The 19,048-nt window shown below is 40.1% G+C and overlaps 1 protein-coding gene across 3 annotated transcripts in view; it reads right to left on the bottom strand.

Moving 5' to 3' along the window:
• Window positions 1–544: 544 nt before the first annotated feature.
• Window positions 545–19,048, bottom strand: part of agbl1 (AGBL carboxypeptidase 1) — a 149,907-nt gene continuing 131,403 nt past the window's right edge. For all 3 annotated transcript variants that reach the window (XM_088080630.1, XM_042496838.2, XM_088080631.1), the window contains one exon: window positions 545–2,554. In XM_088080630.1, coding sequence (XP_087936756.1) covers window positions 2,263–2,554 — 292 coding nt within the window. In that variant the 3' untranslated portion in view covers window positions 545–2,262. The remainder of the gene's footprint in view (window positions 2,555–19,048) is intronic.

Below are 19,048 nucleotides of genomic sequence, written 5' to 3'. Positions count from 1 at the left end.
GGAGGAGGAGACAGAGAACTTCTTAACTCCTATACAAGACAAAGAAATTATATATATGTATATTTACAAAAAATCCGATCAGTTCAAGCATCAAATATCTTGTATTTGTGCTACATTTAATTGACTTTAGGTCAAAAAGATTTTTATTTTGAGTTTTCATTCAACCTATGTTTAACCAGGTAAGTCTTGCAGAGATCAACAATAACTTTTCAAGGGAGACCTGGCCAAGACAGCATAAGCAAAGTTACAGACACACAGCAATTACCAAAATAAAAAAAGATGTAGAAATAATTAACATGCCTACACACAATGACAAATACCAACCAAGTCGTTCACCCTTGTACTTATGAGAGCTTTCCCAGTTTTAAATCTTTTTGGAGTTTATTGCAAGTGAGGGGGAGCAGAGCACATAAAAGCTTTCCTTCCCAGCTCAGTCCATGCACGAGGAACAGACAACAAGACTAGATCTTGAGATCAGAGACTATAGCTATAGTCATATCTCTGTTCAATAAAATTGCAAACATAACCTTAGTTTTTTGGTGTGTTTTTTTTTTTTTTGCATTCAAAACCAGCTTTAATTGAGAGAACACAATCTGGATAAAGTTAAAGGCAGCCTGCAACTGAGCCACAGCTCTGTGATGGATGAACCAGCACGGTATTTCACAGTCATCTGCATAAAAATGAAAGCTGCCATTATCCACAGTTTGATTCAGACTATTAATATAGATTGTAAATAACAGCAGGCCTAAAACAGAACCATGGGGTACAGTGTTACAAGTGTTTAGCAAGTTAGAGCCCATAAACTTTGACACATTAAGACCTTTCTGAGAGGTAATTCACAGACCAGCCCACTGCCTGCTCATTACTACCAGTACTTTTCAATCTCTGTATAAAATAAAATGGTCAACAGTATCAAAAGCTTTGGACAAGTCAATAAAAAGAGCTACACAGCTCTGCTTCTTATCCAAAATGTCAATGATATAATTTACCACCTTCATAGTTGTGGTTATAGTGGTATCATGCTTTCTAAGGCTGGAGTGATGATGAATGAATTGGCACTATTACACAAAATCTCCATTAACAGGATTTTTGCAAGAACTTACTGTTTGAAAACGTGCTTAGAACTGCTCAGAGCAGTGGCTTCTCCACCTCAAGCTGTGCAAATCATTGCATTTTGTTTTTATTTATGTTTACACAGCATTCCAACTTTTCAGGAACTGGAATTGTACTTTCCCAGGTTCAGTGGAGTATGTGCTTGCATGTGATCCAGATTACATTTACACAAACTCCTCTGCTTCTCATCATGTAAAAAACAGAATTTGAGTTTATGAGATTGTGTCCATGTGGAGTGTCAGATTGGCTGGTCTTTCCTCAGTTTCCTGTATCAGCCTGTAGCCACCAGAGCAGTGACAGCAGCCTTCCAGTCAGCTGATAACATATCATTCATTATTGTTGTTAGTCTCAATTCTTATACAGGATAAGGTGATTATAAGGCAGGAATAGAAAACAGTCTTTTGTTTGGTTGAATATTGTTATACTTTTGTGATAAAATTTTTTATATGACAAGGTGGAGTGAAGAGTGTGTTGTCTACAGCATATTTACTATGTACAACATCACATGTAAAACACAACTAGAATACAGTTCTACTCTTTACAGTTCTACCAGCCGCATCACCAGAATAAAATGTTGTATACAGTATTTATATTTTTGAAGTGACAGAGTTCAGATTACATATACATGCAGTTTCTCAGTCAGGATGATCCAGTTGGAGGTTACATCAGAAAGCCTCATCAGGACAATGTGAGACACAGTCGGTATGAGCTGTATGAGTGAATGATTCATCTTTTTTTTATGTTTATTAATGATGAACTTAATGATGGTTTTTGTGGCAATAACTTGTGTTATCAGGATAAATTAATGGAAGGAGACTAAACAATCACTGTTCTGCGTAGTGACTGTTCAGCTATTGTAAGAGAATCTCGCTTGGACCTAGTCAAAACTGCATTTCTATTTTCATTGTTCTCATTGACAGGTCTAATGAGTGGTGGAGGGGGCATAAGTATGTGCAAACAGATCCATCTCAACTGAGAACTGACATGAGCTTATAAGATTAATTTATCAAGTTGGACTTTAAAGTGTTTTATTATTTACCCAGATGTTTCTTTCTATTCAGATGCACCTGCTATGTTTCAAAGAACAAAACCTACAATGCTTAAAAGACCTTTTAAAGGAAAACTGTAGAGAAGTAGAGAAATATTCCTTTAGTTCATCATTTGTCCATTGATGCTACCCATACATGTGTTTCTTTTCTCACTGAGTGTCTCAGTGGAGGACTGTCTGATCAGGTGTGGCAGTAGGCGGCTCCTCATGATTGACTGGTGACTGCTTTGTCGATGTTTGGCTCCCTTGTGCCTTTCATCCTCTGCATCATCTTCATCAGAGCTGGCCATGATGCTGTCAACATTTGAGTCCAGATCAGTCCCTTTAAGTGCTGGGCAGTCTGTGGAGTACTCAATCTCCTCGACACATGGAGGCTCATCGTCCTCAAAACAGCTGCATAAGAGAAGAGGAGATATGTAATGTTAAACACAATGAGTCTCATTCAATAAATTTGTGTGTAAAGTGTTTGCAGAAGGAAATGTATGTGTATTTTGACATCCATCAATATGTTAGTAGCTCTGATCTTTTTTTAGGGGCTAACAAAACACCTGCCTCTGACCACTCATAGTTCTCATGTAAATAATGAATGCACATAAACATTGTTTGATATAATAAGAAAATACAAATTCAATTCACATTTTGCTCTTCTATGTTTACAGTACACCGATACATTTAAACATGTAACTTAAACATGACAAAAGGTAGAAATTAGGGCTGTCAGCGTTAAGGTGTTAACCCCAATGCAATTAAGGCCTGTAATAAATGCCTTAATTTTTTAAAATCACATTATTCACCAACATTCTTGTCTTTAAGAAGCTGTACTGGGCTGAGATGATACTGGTATCAAGTGAAACTAGAGGAACTGAGGAATCCAGTGGTACCAACCATGTCATGCTTCTCAGTAAGGGGGAAGAAATAACATTTCAAATTTAGGCTAAATGGAAAAAATGGCAATGGAAAAACGGCATGGTCATTTCACAGTTCTGTGGGTACCCACTAGTCTCCCTTTTACAGACATTCCCACTTTAACGCATTGAGTGCCATTGACGTATATATATGTCATTCAAAAGCCAACGCTTGAGTGCCATTGACATATATATATGTCAAAGTGTGTTTTTGGAGGCTGGCACATGGGGGTGCTCTTGCGCTCCCTGTGTGTAATTTTGGGGCTGCTGGGATTCGTAGTTGTAGCACAAAATATGGTAGATCAAAACAGGAAGTGGAGTAGCCAGGATCAGAGAGGGTCAAGTGGCCAGTTTCGCGAGCAGACGCTGGAAGAAACTCTCATGGATCTCGGGCCCTCCCCCCCATGATGTTGACTGAGTGTCCCGCGGGGTCCAAAGCATTTACTTTGAAAAAATTAGTGTTTAAAGCAGACACGGTCACCCGAATACTGCAGGTAGGAATAATGGAAAAGGACTCCGGTTCTATTTTGTGGGTTTTCTCTCTCTGAACTGCCTGATTTGTTGCATTGTGCTGTACTTTGCATATTTACACACATTTGTAATACAATTTTCAGATGTCTTTTATGTCATTGAAGGCAAAATTATAACATTCAAATCATTGTTTTGCTTGACAGACTCCCTTTCACAAAAAAAGTCTTTGTGGTCTTTTTGATGAAAAGAGCCTCTATTCAACTTCAGATAAATCAAGAATGGAACAAGGTGCAAACAAAAGGTTTTCTTCATGATGAAAAAGAGAGTTTCTTCTTTCATTTGAGCTATTCGGTGTTTTCAGAGTCTTTGTACAAAATGTTCTGTGGGTCTTGAAAGATGACTCAAAATGGTCAGAAAAGCCGGCACAAGCCACTTTCCATTATATAATAGGGCTACCCTCAACTGACCTGACCCCGAACTCAGATAGCCTGATTATGGCAGCAAGGCCCGAAATTTATCCAGACCATTTCTCCCCCATTGACCTTCATCAACTCTATACTTTGGTTTCTGCATCTAAGCCATCAACATGCCTGCTAGACCCCATCCCAACTAAGCTCCTTAAGGAAGTTTTACCTTTATTAGACAACTTTTTATTAGATATAATCAATGCGGTTTTATTAACAGGTTATGTACCCCAGTCTTTTAAAGTAGCTGTCATTAAACCCCTTCTAAAGAAGCCCACTCTCGATCCTGAGATTTTAGCTAACTATAGACCGATATCTAATCTCCCCTTTATTTCTAAAATCCTTGAGAGAGTGGTTGCTCATCAGCTCTGTGACTTTCTCCGAGACAACAGTTTATTCGAGGACTTTCAGCCAGGCTTTAGAGTTCATCATAGCACAGAGACGGCACTAGTAAAAATTAATAACGACTTATTTATCGCTTCTGACAGAGGTCTGGTCTCTGTTTTAATCCTATTAGATCTCAGTGCTGCATTTGACACCATTGACCATCAAATCTTACTGCACAGACTTGAAACCTCAATTGGCCTGAAAGGAACGTCACTAGGCTGGTTTAAGTCATACCTATCAGATCGTTCCCACTTTTTTCACATCAATGATCAACCCTCCGCACATACAAAGGTCTGCTTTGGAGTGCCACAAGGTTCGGTGCTTGGACCAATCCTTTTCACTTTATATATGCTTCCTCTAGGCAACATAATTAGAAAACATTCCTTAAATTTCCATTGTTATGCTGATGATACGCAATTATATCTATCTATGAAACCAGATGAAACTGATCAGCTATCTAGACTTCAAACATGTCTTAAGGATGTAAAAGCCTGGATGAGCCGTAATTTCCTGATGTTGAATTCAGACAAAACTGAAGTTATTGTTCTTAGCCCAAAACACCTCAGAAGCTCCTTTTCCAACAATTTAATTTCTCTAGATGGCATTACCTTGGCCTCTAGCGCAACTGTAAGGAACCTCGGAGTTTTATTTGACCAGGATTTATCCTTTGCCTCCCATATAAAACAAACTTCAAGGACGGCTTTCTTTCACTTGCGTAACATCGCAAAAATTAGACATATCCTATCCCAAACAGATGCTGAAAAATTAGTACATGCATTTGTCACTTCTAGGCTGGATTACTGTAATTCCCTATTATTTGGTTGCCCAAACAAATCTCTTAGGTCTCTCCAACTGGTGCAGAACGCTGCTGCTCGTGTTTTAACGGGAAGCAAGAAAAGGGACCATATTTCTCCTGTTTTAGCTTCTCTGCACTGGCTCCCTGTGAAATCCAGGATTGAATTTAAAATCCTCCTCCTTACTTACAAAGCTCTAAATGGTCAGGCTCCATCCTATCTGTCACAGCTCATAGTTCCTTACCAACCCTTAAGATCACTGCGCTCTGAAAACGCAGGGTTACTTGTTGTTCCCAAAATTTCCAAAAGTAGGTTAGGAACCAGAGCCTTCAGTTACCATGCTCCTCTCCTATGGAACCATCTTCCATTTTCGGTCAGGGAGGCAGACACCATTTCAATTTTTAAGGGTAGACTTAAGACCTTCCTCTTTGATAAAGCTTATAATCAGGGCTGGCTCAGGCTGCCTGGACCAGCCCATAGTTAGGCTGACATAGGTTTAACCTGCCGGGGGACTTCCTCTGATACGCTGAGCTCCTTTCCTTCTCTCAATGCTGCCATCAGAAATCTTGCATGTCTGTTAACTGCATTGCCATGTGCAAGCTTAGCTTAGCTCTGTGATAGCCATGTGGTACTCTCACTACCTGGGGCTCGCGATTACAGAGCCTGGGTCTGTTGAACTGCACTACGCTAATCCTGTTGCCTCTCAGGAGCATTCCTGCTCCCTTGTTTCCTAGTTTCCCTGGATCCTGGCCGTAACCTTGACTGTGCCTGACCGTGGTGATAGCTGTGCTGATGCTGCGACCCTGCCTTTGGTTGTGGGTTGTGCTCGTGCTGTGGCTGTACTGATTCTGTGCCCCCCGCTCGCCCTGATCGTGGTCTGGTCCTGGTTGCGCCGATGCTGTGATCTTGCCTTTGGACACCTCCCTTTCAACATATGCATGAGACTGTTATCATCTCTATCAACATCATAGAGAGCAATTACTAATTTCACACCTACCATTATTGTAATATGACATGCATCTGTTTCTATTATTGCTGTCCCCCCCACCCTCTCTCCCCTCTTTCCTTTTTGCCATGATTGTATTTCATTTGTATTGACATCTATTTGCTCGTCTGTCCGTCTTGGAAGAGGGATCCCTCACTATCCTCTACCGCTCTTCCTGAGGTTTCTTCCTCTTTTTTTTCCCCGTTACAGGGGTTCTTTTTGGGGAGTTTTTCCTTGGGTGATGTGAGGGTCAGAGGGATGTCGTACACTGTAAAGCCCTCTGAGGCAAACCATGTTTTGTGATAATGGGCTATATAAATAAAACTGACTTGACTTGACTTGACTCAATGAGTTTATAGTCCCATGTAGTTAATGGTGTCATTTTATTCCTAATCAAGACAATTTGGTAAGAACTGCGTTACCATGTCAATTGGGACTTCATAACTGTTTTTAAATGCAAAATAATGGAACTGAACGCATATGACTAAAAAAATTTTTAATTAATCATGGGTAACTATAGGAATTCTGTGATTAATCACAATTTAAAAAATCAACTGTGATAGCCCTGGTAGAAAAAAAAAATAGATAAATTAGTTGGCATTGAGCACATCCAGTGGAAAAAAAAAAGATTAGTGATAGCTGTCAGAATGTATAGACGAATCTGGCGAAGTATGGGAAGTTAACAAGTCGCCATTACTGCAGTGGCATCTCCCTCACTTCTGCATCTGTTTGAATGCAAGCTGTACTGAGAAGTGTACAATTTTCTACTTTTACCTTTACTGTCTGTAACGTAACTTTTGAAAATGATGTCTGGGAGTTGAGGAAGAACCTGTGCAGCTCTCAGCTGCTCTAACAGTAGTGGTAAACTTAAACTTAAAAAAAAAAGGTGAATGTGAAGTACACACGCCTTTACTTGTGCCACTGTCTGAGACCGTACAGTCTGCATAGCATCCCTGCAAAGGACCAACAAAAATATTAACAGAAAGGACTAAACTATAAAACAACATAAAATTGTTTCTTTTTTTTTATTTTAATTTCCAAATGTAACAGATGAGTAATGATTAAATTCAACTCTTTATTAACTGACTGTGCTAGCTAATGTTAACTAGTACAGTACATCACTTTATTATATGTGATGTGTCAATTTGAATAATGTAGGGATCGCTGTGTTTGCTCACAGGGCTTTCAGCAGCAGCCCACCTGCTCACTGTGGCAGCCCACCCGCCGATCGTGGCAGCTGAACAGGCATTCAGCAGCAGCCCACCCAGTGACATCCGATTAGCCTGGCTAATCCATATAATGAAAGTTCATCGGTAACTGGGGCCTGTATCTGCTCAACCAACAAAGTATTCTGTTTCTGTTTCTGTATGTGGATAGAAGACCAGATGTGGGTGTGCTTTACACCAGAAGTCACAGTTTATGCAGCAAATTTTGTGGTAGTGCCTTTAAAGCATTTAACACAGGCATACTACAAAGCATAAAATATATTTTCACATGCTCATACTGAAGCCTACTTCACTATCCATCCATCCATTCATCCATTCATCCATTCATCCATTCATCCATCCATCTATCCATCCATCCATCCATCCATCAATCTAGTTCATGACCCATTTGGCCTCACCAACTCAGGCAGCAAAAGGAGCTGCATGTGTGTGTCTGTGAGTGGAAGAGGAAGATGTTGTCAAAAAATGTTATTGATACTCCTCAAAAATGTGAATCATTTCATAAAAAAATGAAATGAATAAATAATAGTAATGATAATAATACCGCTTGGTGGTCTGACCCAAATAAGCATTTTAGTAAGCATGTGTAGGAGGTGAAAGAGTCCAGCATGACCAAACATACCCCAAACATTCACAGTATAACACAACATAATTATACATTATTATACATCTAACTAAGAAATCTTTGTCTGTGTGTCCTTTGCATAGCTCTGAATGGTCATACTTCATCATATCTTTCAGAGTTCATAGTTCCCTATTGTCCACTGGGTTCTGAAAATGCAGGGTTACTTGTTGTTACTAAAGTCTTTGAAAGTAGAAGAGGAGCCAGAGTTTTTAGCTATCAGGCTCCTCTTTTGTGGAACCATCTTCCAGTTTTGGTCCGGGAGGTAGACACCGTCTCCACATTTAAGAGTAGACTTAAGACTTTCCTCTTTGATAAAGCTTATAATTAGGGCTGGCTTAGGCTTGCCTTTGACCAGCTCCTAATTAGGCTGACATAGGTTTGGTCTGTCAGGGGATGTCAAAAAAAGTAAAGAACATACTTTCTGTCACATCAAAGGCTTAATTTGATGGATGAGTTTGGCAGTATGTGTGTGTGTGTGACGTGTAAAGAGATTCTGATTTATTTATGATACTTGTAGAGGGCGCTTATTGTTTAAAATTTGTAATTAGGATTAGGAAGTGGCGGGACGAGATGGACAAAATATCGTCAGGCTTGTATGCAGAGACTCTGCTGGTGTGACATTAACGAAGAGGGATGATCCATTTATCCTGTCTGCAGAGAGGTCATAATTGTTGTGTGTTTAAGTGGTAATTAAGTAAGTAGGGGGACAAGATATGAGAAGGCTTGTGTACAAAAGACTCTGCTTGTGTGACGTGGACAAATTGACTCCAATTTGTCTGCAAGTAGGGTATCAATGAAATTATTGAGCCAAAGCCCCCACACCTCTCCCTAAAAATGGTCACTTATGAGAAGTAGCTTCAATCTCAGTGGAGAAGGACCTGCGAGAGCTGCAATCCTGAAGATGTCACCCAGTACGTGTTTTTTTATTTCATTTTTTAAATATTTTTCCCAAAAACTTATACAATACAAATACCCCATATACAAAATGCTTGAGTGAGTGAGTATTAAATATACCTATACCTAAACTACTGGCCATGCAATATTTATACATAATGGATGTATTTATTTATGAATTTAATTGTAATTTTATGTTATGATGTACTTCACTGCTTGAAATTGTATATCCAGCGATTATAATTACATTATGCTTTTATTGCAGGCACACCAGTTGTGCGCCCCAGTCAGCTAGCTGAATTCCGTGAGTCTAAATATTTGTTATTAAACCAATATGTTTTCATCATGTTCCTTTACTCTGATGTATCACCTTTTATCTGCTGTATTGACATTTTCTTCATGTGTCTATAGGATCTCAAGAGACTTCTGAGTGGAGCCAAGAGTGGAAATTTGAAGGTAAACTGCATTTTACATTTTTATTATTTTTTTACAGTGTTTCAAGCATGCAATACTTTTTTTTAACCGTGCGAGACCCTGCAAGATCTTAGTGTCCTTGTAGCTAAGGTATATAAGAAACAGTCTCAGTTCACAGACTGCAGTGGGCCAGTAAACAGAGTGCTGAGAGTCTTGGTCTGGTCATTGATGATACAATAAGGTGAAAAGTGCTCGAGCACTTGAAAAGTGATTAATGTCTTAATGTTTCAAAATACATTTGATTTAATGGTCAGCTGGTTTGGATTGATGTCTTAATGTTTCAAAATACAATTGACTTAATGTAAAACTGCTTTGGTTTGTTTTATTTAGGCTTGGAAGAAGCTGAAGTAACAGAATATATTACACTGAGTTCTGACTCAGAGGAAACTGAATTTTGCAGCAAGTAAGCTTTTTAAATTCTATATCTCAGTTTTGCAGTGGCAAATATTTATTACATGTCTAAGATGTATAGTTTGAAATCTGACGTTTTCTTTTATGATTTCAAAAAAATATTTTTTAGGGGCTCCAGCAGAACCAGACACTGCAGGGAAATTGGGTAGACTTCAGGATTTGGATCGGGGTTTAATCGCTGGTGAGTAACAGTATTTTTGTTTGAGTTTTGTTTGCGTTTTAATTTATTTGATTATCATTATTTTAAAAAAATGTTTGGTTTTTTTTGTTCATCAGGAGAAGAAGGGACACCACCAGCAGGGGCACCACCAGCAGCAACAGCAGCAGTAGCAGCAGGGGCAGCTCAATCAAGCACAGCGACAAAAACGCCGCAGATTGCTGTAGGACACGGAAGATCCCTTGTTGGAAGGAGAAGAAGAAGAAGGAGGAGAACAGGACAACTCTTTACCAACCTTTGGCCTATTGTAAGTGATGAGTTACCTGAATTCCTTTCACGATATAGTATAGTTACAGCAAAATATTTCATGCAAAATAAATAAAGAGTCGGATGGGCATTTAAAAAATGTAGCCTTGTCACAGGGTTTCATTACTATTGTTAATCATGGGTGAACATAACCAAAGGGCTCCAGTCTCTGATTTTCAACATCTCGGAAATTTGGAAGAGGCTTTAAATGTGCTGACACAGCCCTCTACCAGTCAGGCTTGTGTTCAGTTCCTTCAATCAGAAATTGACGCTCTGACGCATGATATTGTAAGACAAAATTATCAAGACTCTGCTCTCATATCGCCTGAACCCTGCAAATTACAAACCCAAAGTGAAACAAACGTAACCCTCAATAACCCCCCTCTTTCTGATGCCCAACATCTAGAAAATTTGGAACAGGCTCTAAATGTCTTGGCGCAACCCTTTTTCAATCAAAATAATAACTTAATCGATATATACTTAAATGAACAACAACCTGGGCCATCGAACATGGGTATGATTGGTGGAGGGAATTCTCCACCTATGCCTAGAATCATTCACAGAAATAATTTTAACAACATTGAAATTAGACAGTTACTGAATTTTCCCTCCCCACAGCCTGTGCGCGATTTTGCAGAGTTTTACAATAATGTTATGGGCTCTGCACAAGGGGCAGTAAATAGAGCCTTATCGCACGCAAGGCAGGGGGATGTGGTACAGCTAGAATTAAGGGGAGAAAGTCTTCAAAATGATGTCTCTGTTATCGTTAATCACGACGGAGACGTGACTCTAAACGAATTTCAAAATCTTCTCGACAGGTTAGTACAATCTAACATGGCCATTATGACCGACAGCACTCTAGAGTTAGTTGTGCAGGTAGTGCGTAGTCCTCGCGGTGGCACAAAAAGAAAACTTGAACATATTTTTGACAGCGATATTGTTAAGAAGAAAATGTGCTGTCAGCATATAGTCAACAATGCTGATAATCAGTTATGCTTTGCCATTAAACTAGCACTTTTGCTGTATCCCAATTTAAACCTGGATGAGGCTACTGTAAGAGCCCACAAAATACAGAATCAGATTGGATTATCTCCCCATACTCCTTGTCCTTTAGTGATATTACTAAATTTGAGCAAACCCTTGACTGTAAAATAGTAGTGTTTTATAGAACAGGGGTGAGAGAGCGCTTTCTAAATTTCAAACATCTGGTGGGAAACATGCTAAAACAGTTTTTCTCTTCCTTTTCAAAAACCACTACTATGGCATAACTTGTCTGAAAACATTCCTGGGTACAAGCCATGTGTGTGAATATTGTTACACAGGTTATGACCTCCACATGAGGCACCACTGCGCAGGTCATTGCTTCGTGTGCCAACTGCATAAAACAAAAAGACAAAAACACAATTATGTGTGGCGACTGTAAGACCTGATTTTCTACTCACTGCTTTAATGCACACAAATCACCAAAATATCACCCTAAAGCTGATAAGTGGCTCAGTGAATGTGATACCAGTAAAAAGTGTCTGAGGTGCAAATTGACATACTACAAACCTACCACACTCGAGGGGGCTGCTCACAAGTCTGCGCGTAAAAAGTGCCCTGTATGTAGCGAGCAAATTGCAGAGGATGATGATAGTCACTTGTGTTACATGCAACCGTTGAAACCAGAAGAAAAGCATTCTGACAAGTATGTGTTTTACGATTTTGAAACATATGTTAATGGTTCAGGTGAGCATATTCCCTTTTATCTCAGCACAGAAACTTTGAAAGGTGAAAAATGGGGTTCTTGGGGCGTTGATTGTGTTAAACAATTTTTCAAACATTTCAGAAGAAAAAAATATGCCAAATATGTTGTCATTGCTCACAATGCCAAAGGTTTTGACGGTTATCTTCTTCTCAATTATTTAGTTCGTCAAAGTATAACCCCTGACATAATCATGCAAGGCAGGTTCTACATTTTTGAGGACCAGATATTCCATCAAATTTACATTGACTCTCTCTCATTTTTGACAAAGAAAGTTTAAGTAAAGGTTACTTTCCCCATGTTTTCAGCTCTGAAAACCATTTAAATTATGTCAGCTCCTACCCAGCCCCTGAAGCCTACGGTGTAGAACGCATGTCAGAGGTTAAAAAGCAAGAATTTGAAGCGTGGTACGTGACCAAAGCCAGAGCAATTTTTGATTTAAAAAAAGAAGCAATAGCTTAATGCGATAATGACATCAAAATTTTGGCCACAGCATGTTCAAATTTTCGCAGCGAGTTCATTGCAGAGACTGATGTTGATCCTTTTAGCTGTATGACGAGCGTGCATGAAAGTTTTCAAATCAAATTTCCTCCCACCCAACACAATGGCCATTCCCTCACCTGACAATTACCGTCAGCAAACTAAGAGGTATTCAGATGCAGGCATCCAGTGGAAATTGGAAAGTGGCGTTAAAAAAGTGTGGGAATTTCTCGGTTGCTTCTATCATGGGTGCCCGCAATGTTTCTCACCTGTCAAAGTCAACCCACTAACAGGTACCACTTTTGCTGCACTCTGCCTGTCAGGAAAAACTGCATAACTTGCAATCAATGGAAAATGTTGTGGTCGAGTTCATCTGGGCATGATTGGATTTGAATGAAAAATTCTGATCTTTTCTTCAGCAATACCGCACTCCTCGGCCTTTGATACCCGATGCCCTGTTTGGCAGTAGGTCCTGTCCTGCTCGTCTAAGGTACACCGTTGGCACAGATGAGCAGATTCGCTACATAGACATCGCTCTACCCTTACGTTAACGCCAGCTTTGATTACCCTATTGGTCACCCTGAGCTAATTTTGAGAGACTTCAAAGACCCGTGATTGTACTTTGGCATGATTAAAGCCACTGTGCATCCACCCCGAGGGCTTTATCTGCCAGTTTTACCTTACAGAACTAGCCAGGGAAAATTGGTCTTTACCCTCTGTTGTACATGTACAGACAAAAACAACCAGAGTGGTCCCCGCATGCACAATGATGATGAGAGGGCCTTATTTCGCACCTGGGCAACTCCTGAGTTTTTGATGGCTCTAGATGGAGGATACAGAGTGGGTAAAATTTCTGAAGTTTGGCATTTTGAGCAAAAAAGCAGCTCTATCTTTGTGACTACATCAAAACATTTTTAAAGGGAAAACAAGAGGCATTTTGATTTTATTACAGAGTCTGCAGCCACAGGACCCAAGTCTTATGCCTATAAAACAAAATCAGGTAAAGCTCTGCTGTGTGTGAAGGGAATCACACAGACCCATACCAGCTGCGAAAAGATCAACTTTGACAGTGTTAAACAACTGGTAGAGGGTTACATACAAGATCCAACCGGGGGGATGGTATTACAGCGCCACAGCAAAACATTGTCAGGGATAAAAAAGGCTTCAGATTGGAAAATTCATCATTTCAGAAAAAGTTTAGAGTAGTGTATGACAAAAGATGCCTTTTGCCAGATGGTCACACTGAGCCCTTTGGCTATTGATCTTAAGCTCTAAGTCTCTTGTGACTGTAAATATTTTATTTTTGGATTAAACTGTTGTTTTTTCTATTTTGATTAATTTCTTTGTTGTTAAATTGTTGTTGTTTGTTTTTGTTTTGATATATATATTTTTTTCTGTTCCAATTTCTTTTAAAAAAATGATCTAATAACATAACTGAAAGAATAAATGTTTTTCTATTGTGATTATAAATATTGTATTTTAGGATTAAACTGCTAATTTGTTTGTTTTTTCTATATTGATTGTAAATACTGTATTTTTGGATTGAACTGTTGCATTTTTAAAATATATATATATATATATATATATATATATATATATATATATATATATATTTTTTTTTTCCACCACTGGTGATTACCCTACTTTGCTTCACCTGTGTCTCGTTCTGCCCGTCCCTTGTGTGTTTATAAGCCAAGCTCTCCCTTCCCTCTGTGCCAGTTCGTCTTGTCTTCCCCGTGACCAAATGTTGATTCCTTGTATATGATCTTCGTGACCGATTTCCAGACCTGTGAGTTTTTGCATGATCGTTTTGGTACTGTTGCTGTGAGTTTTTGATTACTGTGAACTGATCTTGGACTGCAATAAAGACCACAATTCTGCCTAATCCTCTGTGTGCTGCTGCATTACTGTGTTCACCTGCCTGTGAGTTTGTGCAGACCAGTTCAGACTGAGAACAGGGATTCTACCTGGTGAGTGGCCTGCTGTGTATCTGCCCAAATCTTAACCACTATGCCAGGCACACATGAAGAGAAATGCCCCCTTTACTTAAGGTTTTTTAGCTCACGCCACACCCAAGAAGCGCAAGGATATTTTAAGAGGTTGCTCCTCAGATCTTCTTCAGTCTTTGTCCGAGATTGCTCTTAATATTTTTTTAAGGGAAACATTCCCCTCTCTCGCCAACAGTATCAAAAACTCAAAAGACAAAAGAAATTGATCAGGTTGCTGGCTGACAAGAAAATTAGTCTGAAGCGTAAACGGGGTGTATTGCAGCAAACAGGGGGTTTTCTCCTTCCTCTGCTTACAGCAGCAGTTCCTATAATAGGACAGTTAATAGGAGGACTGGTCAGAAAATCACATTAACCTCAAACGAAGATGGCCCCCAAGACAGCGCAGAAAATGTTTTTGGTTCTGCTCAGCAGTTAAACCGTCTGACTCAAACTGCCTCGGCAATGAGCAGCAACAACAACATCAGACAAACCGCCGAACACAATTTAGATTTGAAAATGAAAGAAATTTTAGAGAGGGGAGGACTCAGTCCTTATGAAAAGATGAAAAAGTACAACGCTCTACTGCAGCCTTACCATAATTTCATCAAACAAGGGCAGAATGAAGTACACCACTTGACCTTGACTCTACCGCAAGATGAATTAAAACACGCAGAATTGGAAGAGGACAAACAACTTAGCAAAGAGGAAGTGGCTGTAAAGGGGATATTGAAAAACCTTCCTGTTCGTGATCGTAAAAATGCAGAGTATGTATTGAATAAACTACCTGAAGCTCAGAGCAGGTGGACTCCCAGAGGAGAGTTTATTTACAGAGGTAGAGTGGTAAGAGGTTCCCATATGACTGACCTGATCAAACACCTAACAGGTTCCTATAAGAAATACAACGCCCCCTCACCCAGAGGCTGGACCCCGTTTCTTGAAACTCTATCAGAATTTAATATTCCAGAGACCTCTGTTTCTAACCTGCATGCTCACATGCAATTCAGAAAACTAAAATACCAAGAACAATTGCTCACGAAGGATGACAATGAGCTTCCCTCCTCACATAAACAACGTAGCAAAAAGTAGAAGAAAAGAAAGGTGTCCAGTGTGCTGTGGCTAGGGTTTCCCCCATAATATTGCATGATTGAGGCAATGTAATATTATTATTAAGGCTCTGTAACGTTGGATGATGTTTTTTATTTTGTATGATTTTAATAAATTCATAAAACACAATTAAGATACAGATACATGTTTTTTTTTTCTACATCTCACAGTCCATTACAGTCTATTACAGTCTATGACAATCTTTAAATAGATGTAATGAACATGACAGTTGGTCACAAGACCTCGTGCAGGGAGGTGAATTACAACGCTGATATTTTTCAACAAAGTCTGACACCATCACATCATGGTGTCTGAAGAGCGAGATATGACATCTCTGTAGGATAACCCACAGGCTCTCTGACATAAGTAATACACGCAGTGTTGCCCACATGCGGTGGATAGTTCATGTTGAAGTTATGGTAAAAAATGTTAGTTATCCTGCAATGATTTTCCAGGAAAAAGAGAATGCTTTTAGGGTAAAAGAGTGATAGCCTTCTTCCAGAGTGATAGCCAGCCAGTGTTCTCCTGGCTGTGTTGAGGGTGAGTGTTTACAATATAGTAAGCAGTTAGCAATAGGGGTCGCAGGGTGCTCAATTCATCCGAAGTCCAAACACCACAGAATATGTTACCCAGTAAGCGTCTTAGGAGTGTTTCAAGTTCACCAGTGTTGATCTTTTCAGTAATAATCCACCAGAACTCCCTGCTTTGAATTCATCTCTAAAACAGAATTGTATGCAGCATATACCACGAGAGTCCCCATGTGAGGTAAGAATCTCATCTCAAGCCTTAAATTACCATTAGAGACAGGGGAGAGAGCCCCGACGTTCTCACTGGGATTTAAATTAAAAACAAAAAGGCCATAACTCTGCTCAAAATCTTGTCTGTCAATACACAGAGGTAAATCTTTGAGATGTCTTCCTGTGGCAGTGAAGATGTTGTAAAACTCTCTGATAGAAATCCTTTCATTCATTCATTAACTGCTTGTCCTCGTAAGGGTCGCGAGGGTGCTGGAGCCAATCCCAGCTGTCATCAGACAGAAGGCGGGGTACACCCTGGACAGGTCACCAGACTATTGCAGGGCTGACACATATAGACAGACAACCTTACGCACTCACAGTCACACCTAAGGACAATTTAGAGTCATCAATCAACCTGACCTGCATGTCTTTGGACTGTGGGAGGAAGCCGGAGACCCCGGAGAGAACCCAAGCAGACATGGGGAAAACATGCAAACTCCACACGGCCAAGGACCGAACCCCATTCCAACCGGGTTCGAACCCCGGACCCTCTTGCTGTGAGGCCACAGTTCTAACCACAACGCCACCATGCTGCCCTCAGACAGTAATCCTGTTGTTAGATTGAGGTTGGAAGGCTTTTGATAGAATCTGTCTACTGTCTTGACAGAGAGCCAAATACTCTACATCGTAGTGGGTGAAGTTGAAAGGTGAAAGATCTCTTCTCCCTGTAAATGTGTTATTATGTACAAGAGTGAAGACCAAATATTTTGGCAACAAGCCAGAAATGACATTATCTTGGTTACATATTCTGGAATTTTGGGGGATGGAGCAGGTTTTCACATTAATTCTAGATAATGGGTAGAACGTGTTGCCTTTCAGCAGGGCCGCTGAATGGCCCAGACGCACGGCAGGGGAAACTGCCACCTTTTTCACAAAAAGAGAAGCCCCTAGTATTTTTAATCTGAAATCAGAGTTGGGCTGACCCATTAAACAAAATGCGGGTGGCGCTTGATTGAGAAATCAGCCTGTCGCCTAGGGTTACATCCACCTGCGAGAAGATTGGATTAACTGGATAGTTTAGCACCCCTACGGGGACATCCTGCGCCAAGTTTGTTTCATCCCCGTTAACAATCAAACGCAGATGAAGTGTTACGGAGATCCACATAGCGATCACCTTGACCTTGAAGCACAAACTCCAAGGGCGAAAAGTCAGTGAGAGCGGAGACTGGTGTTACTTCGAAATACTGGCTTTGTTCGATAGAAAGCTGAGTGGGCGGGGCTGCGAATAAATCCAGCTCCAACTTGGTGTAGATGAGCCATCAAGGGGATATATCACTGGCATGTCTTTTCTGCACTGATTTGCTCCAACTTTTGGTCTTGCACTTTTTATGACCCCCTACACGACGCCCTGGGGGTCTTTTTCCGGGTCTTTAAGCTAGACGCATTAGACCCGCGCCATCTTGATCTTCTGCGACTGGAGCTTGTTTTTGAGTCACTTGCCAAACAGCTCTGTTGCAGCACTTTTAAGATGAGGCTTAGCAATGGCAACATCTTTTGTAAGCATCGGTGTAACAAAGCGAAATAATTTCGAAAATATGGATCCCAGTCTCTTGCCGTACATCATAGGAGCCCGATAGAACCCAGGCATCCCATTTCCCACTTGATTTTCATAATAATTAACAAATCGATACAGATAGGGGTGAGGTTCTGCTTGCACCATCTTTTAATTATTTTCAGCAAGCTTCAGCTCTTTAACAGGCTTAAAATGTAATGTCAAAACCCCTATTCCATAGGTAAAATTTACCGGCTGGTTTTGATTCGTCTTTATTTCTACACCAGCGTTTTCAATATGTGCCTGTACCACAGGTATGTAGTAAGCCAGGCTAAAGGTTTTAGTGACTATGTCGCCAAATTTGCCCTCTATTTGAACCATTTGTTAATGCGGAGCGTACGAGTCGCCAACCACTTGCGGTGGCACCAGATCGCAGTAACAGAAGAACTGGTACTTCCCGGCTTTTATATCAGACAAATGAGGACCGCACTTGAACAATTCACCAGCTTTTAAAACTACAATGTACACCACTGGGGGGAAAAAACGCACTTGATAGCGACCGCTACCCACCATTGAAACACATTTTTTAAGGGGATATACCTGAGAGTGACTTCAGATCTCATCCTTTTAAGCAACGCATTTAATTGTCTCAAAATTATTTATTTATCATCGTAATAGCCTTCTTCAGATCTTTCCCTGTGGATGGTTAATTTGCTATCGTAATAGATAAATTTTTGAGGTATGTGTTCTGGAACTCTGTGCAGTGTTTATCCATTCAAAAATTGCCTCCTTAGCGCTAACATTATAAAAGTGTGAGGGTATGAAATCTCTGTGAAAGCTACTTGCCAGGGACCCTCCAAGTGATGATGCTGGGCTAAACCCATTCAAAAGTCAGAAATGGTGTTTCCTGTATACATGCCGAGACTGGCGTTAGAAGGCAGAGTCACATAAAATCCTTCTTCAGACTTTGAGTCCACGGCTCTTTGTGATTTGTATCAAAGGATGTGTACTGCCTTTATACATCAGTTAGCTGACTGGCCTCCACCCAACTAATGATTTTCTCTGGCCAATTTTGGTACCTCCTGGTGGTACTTCTGTTGATATCAACATGTATTTTTTGCAACACTTGTAAGGTATTATACCCTCATTGTTCTTTAACAAGAATGGCCAGGGTATCTACGAG

The sequence above is a fragment of the Plectropomus leopardus genome, chromosome 7 (genome assembly GCF_026936395.1).
Source record: "Plectropomus leopardus strain MGB_pleo_1.0 chromosome 7, ASM2693639v1, whole genome shotgun sequence".
Lineage (NCBI taxonomy): Eukaryota > Metazoa > Chordata > Actinopteri > Perciformes > Serranidae > Plectropomus > Plectropomus leopardus.
Note: the sequence above shows the minus strand (reverse complement) of the source record. Positions and strands in the feature narration are given on the sequence as shown.